At 42.0% G+C, this 11155-nt stretch overlaps 1 protein-coding gene across 1 annotated transcript; it reads right to left on the reverse strand.

Annotated features, from left to right (window-relative positions):
* Positions 1–523: 523 nt before the first annotated feature.
* LOC124327865 (homeobox protein goosecoid-like) lies at positions 524–2711 on the reverse strand. The gene is made up of 3 exons (XM_046786886.1): positions 2053–2711; positions 1392–1846; positions 524–935 (listed from the first exon to the last, which is right to left on the reverse strand). Exons 1-3 carry the CDS (start codon positions 2597–2599, stop codon positions 741–743), a joined length of 1197 nt encoding a protein of 398 aa, XP_046642842.1. The 5' UTR covers positions 2600–2711; the 3' UTR covers positions 524–740.
* Positions 2712–11155: the final 8444 nt, after the last annotated feature.

Here is an 11155-nt window from a genome sequence, read left to right on the forward strand (position 1 = left end):
AGTTGCCGCCCACATTCTTACGAGTCGTCGCTACTTATTGTGATTTCTACGATGTCCTCCACTCTCTTTAGTCGTATGTGTGTTGAAACAAAACGGCGACAACACGACGAGCGCTCTTTATATATACTTTGAACAAGTCTTATATCGATTCTTGACTCACCTTCTACTTTCCGGGGCTCAAAGCCGATTAGTAGCCCCGGTGCAGTGGCAGTGGCAGTCAGCCAATGCTGCATGACAAGTAAGAAGAGAAGAGACTATAAATGTTGTATATCCTTCGTGGGCCGGTGTAATAGAGAGAGAAATATCAAATCACGTTTTTTAAATATTATTTGCTACTTATAGCTATACCTAATAGAATAAGTAGTAGCTATAACATTTGACTATTGGAAATCATTTTTCGGTTTCAATCGGTAGATTTTTATAGGAAGCCAAACAAATATCTGGCCCATCTGAATCAAGAATCAGATCTAAATAAGGTTCTACTATATATAAAAGATCCAATTTCGTATATATATAAGTCACCAAGTGTATATATAATGCTTTGCACATGATAATATAGATAATACATGATATAATCCTGGTCGGTTCTAAGCCATTCAAAATTAATAATAATTCAAAAAAAAGGAACAAACAAGTTGACAAAATAAAATGACACACAAGTTGAAGTTATTTAACACACAATACATCCAAATTTGTATCGTCTATGTATAGGCATATCTTAATGATCAGATTTTTGTCTCTTATGCGCTGAGATCGGCGTCGAGGTCCATGTCCATGGAGAGGTCGTCTCCGTTGTCCAGCATCGCGTCTTTGACCAAGGAGGAGCGATGATGGCCGGCGAGGTGCTGGTGGGGGTTCTGCTGCCTGGCCCGCATCTGCTCCTGCTCTTCTCGCCTCTGCTTCCTCCACTTGGCCCGTCGGTTCTTGAACCAAACCTGATGAAAATAAATAAATGATTAGCTCATCTTCCACCCAAATCTCGTCTATCTATAGAGCCACTGAATCAATAATAAATAAATAAAAAGGAATCCGGGACGATCCGGGATCTTGTGTCAACTGCTGGCCTACAATAATAGATTTAGAGAGATAGTAGATCCGGCTCACTTTATTCATATTATAAGAGACGGCCAAAGGAAAACAAAAGGGGGGCCCGGCCAACAGCTAAGCGTCGCATATCAAAATACGGCGGGCGCTTCATTGAAACAACAATATTAAAAAATAAAAAAGAGTAGATCGCGGCTGAGTCGATTCCCATGTTCCAGTTCAGCGTAAGTCTCTTTTTTTAATCCGCATTTAATCCCGCGTTCTATTTTTTCCCCCTTTTTTTGTCTTAACCGCAAATATAGGCCTATAAATAATAAAACAGATTTTTTGATTTAACAAAAACTAACCTCGACTCGCTCTTCCTTGAGGTCGACGGTGAGGGCCAACTGCTCGCGGAGTAGGACGTCGGGGTAGTGCGTCTGGAGAAAAGTGGCCTCCAATTTTTCCAGCTGCTCCTCGGTGAAGATGGTGCGATGGCGCCGCTTGCGCTTGCCGCTCGACGTCGTCATCGACGCCAAACTGGAGCCGACGACCAGGTGATTGGAATTGCCGCTCGACTGATGGTGGTGGTGGTGATGCGACGGGAATGCCCAGCATCCCTGGTGGTGTGGTAGAAGGTGGTGGTGGTGGTGAGGCACGGAGAATAAGGTCGGGCCGACGTTGTTGCCGCCATTATTGCCGGCCGCTATCACAGATAAATTAGGCGACGATGACGACGACGACTGTTGCTGCTGCTGTTGCTGCTGCATGACGCCGCAATGTTGCGGATACAACCCGGAAGCAGGATGTCCCGATAGCATTCCTATTTTTAAAATCAAAAGAATGTTAGAATAAATCATCGGCTATTTCTGGCCGACTTTCGTAAATGGGATCGACATTTTGGTTTCCAAGGATTCTCGGCCGTCTCGAAATGACTTTCTCTCTAATCGCATTACTAGACGGGAAACAGGCCGAATAACCATATTGCATGTTGCCCAGTACGATTTTGTTGTTATATGTAAATTTTACCTAAATAGGCGTAGCCGTAAGCAGCCGGATCGGTCAAACTGAGCGGCATAATGTGTTGGTGCGGATGGTGGCCGCCGCCGACGACGGAGAACAAATTCTGTTGCTGCTGCTGATGGTGATGGAATTGCTGGTGGAATTGTTGTTGCTGCTGCTGGACCAGCTCGGCTGATGGGCTGTAGGCGGACGGAGAGGTGCCGCTGCTGGGCGAAGTGCTGGCCCGGTTGTGGCTGTTGCTGGACACCACCACCACCGGCGGAGAGGCTGGACTTTTGATGCTGGGAGCCAGGAGATTTTCGATGGTGAAGACGGACGATTTGCGACTAATGGCGTTGACGGGCTGGTGGTGGTGGTGGTGGTCGCCCATCTTATTGTGGACGCCGGTAGTTGTTGTTGTTGTTGTGGCCGACATTTTCTTTGAAATCAATCTGCTGGTGGTCGACGGAGGTGACTGTTGTTGTTGCTGTCCTCCTTTGATTAAGGCTCGGTCTTTCAACAAGCCGGACACTTGTGGAACACTGCTGGGCGCGAAAGAGATCGAACCGGCCATTTGGCTAATACTCTGCTATTATTATATTCTGATGACTGTGCACACGTTTTGAGATGATCTACCGCCACACAAGTTGTTCAAGAAATATGGAAGACCCACTTCTTATTCTGCCAGGAACTGACTGCTAGACATTGAGAAAACTCACCTTGGTTTTATACCTACCTACATCCCATACACAGACACAGTCACACATACACAGAGGCTCCTCCTCTACTGGGACTCCGCCCCCCTCTTTGGTCGGAAATCTTTTCATTCGCTCGGCGACCAAAGGTCCCCAGCGGACGCTCAATTAGCCACACATACGCCATCAGATCACCCAGCACCAGCCGCTAAAAAAATGTGGCCCTTGAACTGTATCGGTTATATTATAGTCGCATCAATATAAGGATCGGTCGATCCTTTTTTTTTCGGAGCGGTTGCTTTCCTAGTACCAGGCCTTAAAAAATGGATGATCGAAAAATTTGGTAAAAATAGGGGAGAAATAAAAAAGAAAAAGAGGCAAAATTGAATCGAATCTATAGGACTGCGCCCGTGATTGAAGCTCTAATTGAATTATGAATCAAGGCTATACGGTGTGTGAGAGAAGAGAGACTGCCGATGTGACATTGTCGCACCTGTGTACCGTGTAGGTAGGTAGGCAGCAAGCTACATACTACTAGACACGTTATATAGACGTCGTCGGGAATTTTTTTATAATCAGATTACCATATCAGAGCATTATCGATCGTCTTTATATGCGCGCATATAATATAAGTCTAAATCCTCGGGTCCAACAAACATCATGGGTTTCAATAACGCCAGCCAAAACAGCAGCACACGTATATATAAAGCCATGTCTCTCACGATTATATTATATCTCTCTCTAGCCGGCACAGGTAATTCAATTACAACCCAGAGTTGTACACACATTATACACACGCGCGTATATATATATACAGTTATTATGCGCTAGACTCTATAAGTGATTTATCAATATTTAATCGGCAAGAGTGCTGCTAGCTGAAAGGAAGCGAGAAAATTACGTCCAACAGCAACTTCCTCGCGTCGTGTATTAGCAGCAGAGTGCGTTCGGCAAGTGTCAAATATCCGACTGATTTGTGTAGGCCTAAATGCGCATGTCATTGGCTGTCGCCCATCAAAAGACAATGGGATCAAGTCGCCTGCGTTTTTTTAAATTTTTTATTTTAATTCCTCCAAAGGCCAAAATGGTGGGACTACTGGGCGCATTTAAGCTAATCAAAAGACGCGCATAAAAAAAAAAGCCCAGGTGGATATTATTCCAGGCGCGGAAGGTGGTTTGCTGCATCAGCCAACTGGCGGCGACATGCAGTCTGCCGCAGACGGAATTTCCCACCCAATAACAATTGGCTTTTTGTGTTTTGTCGCCAGGCTGTCTCCCTCGCTCGACGGGGTGACACCGGACACAATTTTTTCCCTTTTTTTTAAATATTTTTGAAATAAAAGGCAATTTCGCCAAATGCCGTCTTTTTATTTTTGGGGGTTTTCAGTGCCTACCTGACTTCACACCTTCACAGGTCCTCCTCCTTGTTATACTGGAAGAAAATGGCTGTGATGTCTCGGGAGATTCACTTGTCTTAAATGAGTAAATCTTCCAGCAGCCACTTGCGCGCGGTCCATCTCTTTTTTTCTAGGTGGTTTCATCCAGGTGCCCTTCCAGCATCACCAGGTGCTATATGCTGCAGAGGTCTCTCGTATAAACACCAGAGACGCGTATGGGTTTGCTCTTGTGTTTTTTGTTCTTGCACGTGCATCAGGGTCGAGCGACAGATTGGGCAAAAATCGATGGCCATTAAGCGATACTTCCGTAAGTCTGAAAGGCCTACGCATTTGGCCGGTGGCAATATACAAATCGGGTGACAGGTTTAAAAAATAAAATAAAAATGGTCGATAAACTAGTGCGAAGATTATTGGGAATGGCGGATGTCGCAAATCAGTTGAATGCGATGGACTTCATGATTGCCTTATTGCAGATTAAATTATAATCACATCTAGTATATAAAAATTCTCCGTAGTATTTTTTCTTGCTGACAAGGTGTGTATGCACTATTTCAAAGGCTGGAGGCAAGTCCTGGAATGCCCGTGAGTGACGGGGTTGGTGAACCCGTCTTTCGTAAACACATCGATATATTATGGAACATTTCAACTCGCGATCACCATTTTCGTTAAGTGTTTGGCAGCAGCTATTGGCCCATCACTTGTCAGGCTTAATTATCGTTTTATTGAACGCGTTACAAGCGCTTGCTCCATAAAAGATATCATGTGGTGGCTATGTTGGAAAGCTATTTTTACTTTCACATCAGAGGTTCTTGATTTTTAATGTGCGCCGGATAAGGGATTTCCTTTGTTCTTTGCTGACGTCTGTTATTACAGCTACATATACAGATATACATATCAATCAGTTTTTGTTCTGCATCCACAAATAGTAGGGGTGACTTACAGTACCCACCAAACTATTAGGTACACCCCCCTATTTTCAATGCATTCTTATGGCACTACGTGTCCTAGAAAAATGCAATAACTCTTGAACCGCTTGGGCTAGATTTTTTTCCTTTTGGCCCTGAGTAGATCTAATGATGATCTACATTTTTTCTACACATGAAGTTGTCGTAGGATTAACCCCCACGGCGCTACGGTATCGTTCAGTTTATTAGGTACACCCGTTTTCCCCCCATATGCGCCGTGTTAAATACGGCGTTTTCAAAAATTTACAAAAAATACTAAAAATCAAGCTAAAATCTTTTTCTTTGTGCCAAAAGATGCAGAATTCTTCACTCTATACGAATATAAAGAATAATTTACAATCAAACCAACTCAGAGAACCCTTCCCTATACCCTAAAGTTTTCCACTTCAAAATTTGTACTTTTTACTACACACTTGCACTGTCGCCCCCATAGGCATTAGAAATTTCGACAAATTTTGAAGTGGAAAACTTTGAGGTATAGGGAAGGGTTCTCTGAGTTGGTTTGATTGTAAATCATTCTTTATATTCGTATAGAGTGAAGAATTGTGCATCTTTTGGCACAAAGAAAAAGATTTTAGCTTGATTTTTAGTATTTTTTGTAAATTTTTGAAAACGCCGTATTTAACACGGCGCATATGGGGGGAAAACGGGTGTACCTAATAAACTGAACGATACCGTAGCGCCGTGGGGGTTAATCCTACGACAACTTCATGTGTAGAAAAAATGTAGATCATCATTAGATCTACTCAGGGCCAAAAGGAAAAAAATCTAGCCCAAGCGGTTCAAGAGTTATTGCATTTTTCTAGGACACGTAGTGCCATAAGAATGCATTGAAAATAGGGGGGTGTACCTAATAGTTTGGTGGGTACTGTATGAAATAGGCCAATAGCTACATTGAAGAAGAATTACTTTAATTTATTTTTGGTAAAATCTATGTTTTTTATCGCCAAAAACTGGAAGTAGCAAGGAAATAAAAGGCAATGAAACAAATCATCTGCATTAAATTGCACTATAATTTGTTATAATGAAAGTGGAAATATACTATTGACGAGTTCCTACATTTTTCTAAAATCAGTTTTCTTTGATTATAAACAAACAGAATATTGATCATTTCGACTTTTCATTATTACGCACAAATCCGGTCATTCGAACCTCAAGTATTTTCCGTACGTAGCGAATTAAATGTAACCGTCGATTTTTTTATTGTGCGCAAAACACGGGTTTTCGAATTACTTGAATGAAACTTAAAAAAAAAAATCGCAACAGGAAATTCATTATACTTCAACAATCAGCAATAGAAACGTTGTTTCATCGTAAGATTATACTCAAGAGTTTACTATCAAGATCATTTTTCCTAATTAGATGACCGATTACCAACTACGTGTGATAACCAAACGCGCACTAAATTAATAATAATTCTCCCTTGAGTTTTTACTTTTTAGCGCCGTCATAAGTGATGGTGGTAGTGGTGGTGGGGGGGGGGGGGGGGGGGGGGATATATCTTCACCGCCCAAAATGCACCTAGGCTTATGACGGTCTAATCTATACACCACGTAGCCTCAAAGGAGTTGAGTGCTGGAGCTGACGACAAAAGGAGCGCGCCAGGCCGTAAGACGCGAGGAAGAATCAGGAAATTCAGAAAACGTCATCTGTGACCCCTGCCGCTAGCTGTATAGCTATATCCACCATAGCGAAATACACACCGTCATCACACACACATTCTCTCTTTAGTCGGCTAAAACAAAGGGAATCAACGGATTAGCCTTTTGACAGACTTCCGTTATGTTGTTCTAGCACATGGCCGTCAGCAGGTCCAGCAGCAGCAGCAGCAGCGCACAGCTCTAGCGACACGCCTTGTTGGTCTTATTTTGCGACAGCTTATCCTTTATTATATTTGTACTTGGGTGACATTCCTCAACACGCCAAATTTGCGTCTATATAGATATACGCACCAAATCTGAATAATTAACTTACGGGGTCCTGATCCTGATCCTCTCGTGCTGGGATTAGACGGCCCGACTATATGCGTACGTACGGGATATACACATACCGTATGCCTTATACTATTCCTCTCTTTTGTCCGTTGATCCGCACTGCTCATAGAATAACGTGAGCTGTGTATATAACTTCTCCCGAAAAAAGGATCTATAAAGGACAGGTTATACGGGGATTAAATCTACGACTTCGTGCGTGATTGATCCTTCGTGCTGCACAATATCCGACGACCATTATTCTGGCGCCAGCGTGTGGCTTCCTCTTTCTGCTGGGCCCCCCCTTGTTTTTGATTGGATGACCATATGGGCTTTAAAGCTCATCCCGGTTGCTTTGCTATATTTATATGATCCTAATGGCATTTGCCATAGGTTACAACTCCATAACTGCTATTTGCTGACTTGTTTAGCTGTATGTATGATTTGTAAATTCAATTAATCTATTCAAATGTTAGAACGAAAAGGATCTATAGACGATTCGTACAACAGACATTCACAACTTATTGGTTTCATACAGTCAGGGCCGAAATAAAGCTATTTCCACCAATCTAATTATAAACCGCAGCAGCTGATTTGGCTAATTCGAAACGTTGGAGGCTTCTCATCGGGTTTCAATTATTCGGTTGGGAATCGCTAAAAATGAAAGTCTCATTTTATCATTGCCAACCAAAGAAAAGGACAGAAAAAAAAACAAGAAATCGGAACAATGTTGATCGATCCTGATGATGGATCGGCGATGATGGGTTTTCTGTGCTGTACTATATTATAAGCTACAAAAGAGACCCACACCCAACACGATAGCTGTGGACCATGTATCTTGAACCCGAGTCTCTTGGCACGTGTAGGTTATCTCTGCAGCAATGAAATTGGCTGTGTGTTGGTGATAAATCGACAAGTGTTCCATCGGCTCACGTGCCGAGTTGAGAATATAAAACCCGTCCAACATCCGCGACCCATCACCACAACCGCAGATAAACGTGTTGACGTGGAATAGAGAATGGACATTGGGGGGAGGAGCGGACGTCTAGTTGTTGTCATCCCATTAGGACGCTCAAACACAGCCATCATCCATCGCCAAGAGTCAATTCGTCACGTGTACAAGGCAGCACCATAGATCTGCATAGATCCTTATAGGAGAGGCCTATAAGCTAATATAACAATGCTATACACTGAGCTGTGCATAGGCGTCCAATATGCCAACAAGGGCAGCACAGGTGCGGATGGATGGAAGAAAAAAAGAATCTTTCACTCGTTGGGCGTTGAGTGCTGTTGCTACTCCGGGCACAAGTTCCAGTTTTTTTTTATTTATTTTTTTAGTTTGTTGGTGGGGGTGGACACACTGTCCATTGTGTGCGGTTCTTTGCTGCTGGACCCCTAGAGTCTTCAATACGTTTTGACAATAGCTCCCATATACTCCCCATTGATACTGGGATTTTCCTTCGGTCATCACGGCAGCACCCACGAACACAAAAACTCTCCAGGATATAGTCTATAGAACGTAGGCCTATATGGACGACCACCAAAGAACTATTAGTTCAGGAGGAGCTCGACAAGGTATAGTAGATAGCCGGGCCGTCATCCAGCATATGATGGCTGCCTATCCACCCTTATTTTTTTCAGCCACAGAAAATGGAATCAACTTTTATTTTTTGGGGATTTCTTATTTTAAGCTTCACAGAGAGAACTAACACACAAGAGTCAAACCTTTTTTTTTTTTTTTTGACTTTTGACTTTTGTGTGCACACACAAGTTGTGAATGATCGAATGGAGAACAGATTGTATTTGACCACCAAGATTTTGGCACGTGGTCGATCAGCTAGAACTTCGCTGCTGTGGAATATTTCATGTGTTTAAGAAAAAGATTCTGCTAAACGTCTATTTATACTGGCCTAGCTGCTGGGCTTAAAACCTCATCGTCAACAATCCAGCAATTCACAGGCGATCAGCAGATGATGGATAGGCGATTGACCCCCCTTAACCTTTTTGAGCCCATTAATTAATTGAGGCGCGTATATTAGTTTAAAAGCATTTTTTACGTCTGTGCCTATTGACTTAGAATAATGGCATTATAATGAGGGCCTCAACCGAATAATATTGGATCGCCATCGGCCTTGTGTTTGTGTGTTGTGTGCCGTAAAGATGTAGGATTTCAGTTGCTTATATATATACGAGACTAGCAATATAATATAAGGTGTAGAGGCAAGCGTCTATACTTTAGTCGTGGACGTTTGAGTCAATGTTGATTTAGTGGGTGTTAGATTTGGATGTCACTCGGCACACATTGGTGGTGTTGATTGTCTCTCTGGTTTCCAAACTGTTGCACTCCGTGTCCTCCCATCGTCACACACGGCCAACAATGTGCTTGTTAGCTGCCCAGTCAAGTTGTCCAGCCCCAAGAAATGGAAAGGGGGGATCAAGCGCAGCTGTGTTCTGATGGGCTGTACAGCAGGACATGTGTGTGTTTGGAGCTCTGTGGCTTTTTTGTCACCTCATTCTCTTAACAACCCTTTTAGCCCTCGGTATATCTATGTACTAGATGACCTCCCTCCCTCCCTGGTTAACAGATAGTCTTGTTAGCCGTTCGTCTGATTGCCAAGCCAATATTGAAACAGGATGGACCAACTGGGCGGCTGGATACCACACATATATACACGGATAGTATAGAGAGTAGAGGCCTAGATATATACAATGCGCAGGGCCGGCTGTTTACTGCACGTGTGTGTGTGCCCTGTTTTATTATTTGACTTTTGCACTTTTGCTAATAGCTTTGTAAATTTGATTCTTATCGCAACTCAAGAGAAAATGCCTGCATGGTGGTTGCTTTGATGCGGATTAGGTCGAATGTGAAAATTTTATTAAACTTATTAAAGTCACATATAAAACTCAGTCCAACATGTTTGAGTGTGTTCTTTATTATTCAACCGATTCGGTATGGAACTTGTTCATTCATAAGGGACAAAATCCTAAAATAGACGTCGAATATGTAAACATGTTATGAGTTTCTAGTATGTTGGATCCTCGTCTGAAAAAATAAATGCATTTAAAAATAACGAAAACAAAACAGACTACGTTTTCAAGTAAGCTTCAAATCAATTAAGCAGTAGTACATGTTTTTTTTTAAACTAAAAACTAGTTTTACATAAGAAGTATTAATGGCGTGGCATGACTTGCTGTAATCGACTAATGGAAAATACCCGAAATATGCTCTGATTGTTTTTTGTGTTAATAAAATAACTGAGAGTCATGAATGATGGCTAATGTGCGTGAGCCCGAGCGGTTGAAGTAGCGGAAAAAGCATGGGTATGGAGAGATTAGGTTAGTAGAGAAAAGAAGTATGTTATGGGGAGTATAGAGAGAGAGATCTCTCCATACCCGTCCATACCCAAGGAGGGATCTCTCTGGGTCTCTATAAAAAAGAGGCGGAAATGACTCCTGTATATTTCACGATTTTTTGTGTGAAAATCAATGACATGAATTAAAGAGTTAAACGTAACAAAATATTTAAAAATCAGTTCATTTTACAAACCAAATCCGAAAGATGTGAATGACTGACTTCGAACGAAGTTTTGGACGTTACAAATTATTCGAGTTATAGGATTGTTTTACCTTTCTAAAATAGTAATTTTGTTTAGAACATTATTCGTTAAGTTGTAAGTTAACGAATCACTAAATGTGAAAATAATTTTTTCAAGTTGATTATCGCAAAATCTACAATAAATGGCCAGTTAAGCAACTGCGGAGCAAGTTTCCGTCCACGAAGGGCATATATACGACCGCTAGACGAAGCGGATAATCATCAAACTAAAACTCGATTTCATTCACCATGACGAAATTCGAACAAGTCAAAAACGCATTTTCAAAAGTCACCATCACCATCGCTAAAGTGAAAATTGCTTTTTCAAAATCGACCAAATTCTTATCATCCAACAAAGATGTGTTTGCATTTCTAATGGTATTAATGCTATTGATCGTGTGGATTTTTTTGCTGTGTTTTGTCCATAAACCTGCTGATCCACCAGATATGAACAAACCAATCAAAGTTACATGCAACGACGACAAAATTAAGTTCCCGTGGATATCCC

Source organism: Daphnia pulicaria, chromosome 2 (assembly GCF_021234035.1).
Source record: "Daphnia pulicaria isolate SC F1-1A chromosome 2, SC_F0-13Bv2, whole genome shotgun sequence".
NCBI lineage: Eukaryota > Metazoa > Arthropoda > Branchiopoda > Diplostraca > Daphniidae > Daphnia > Daphnia pulicaria.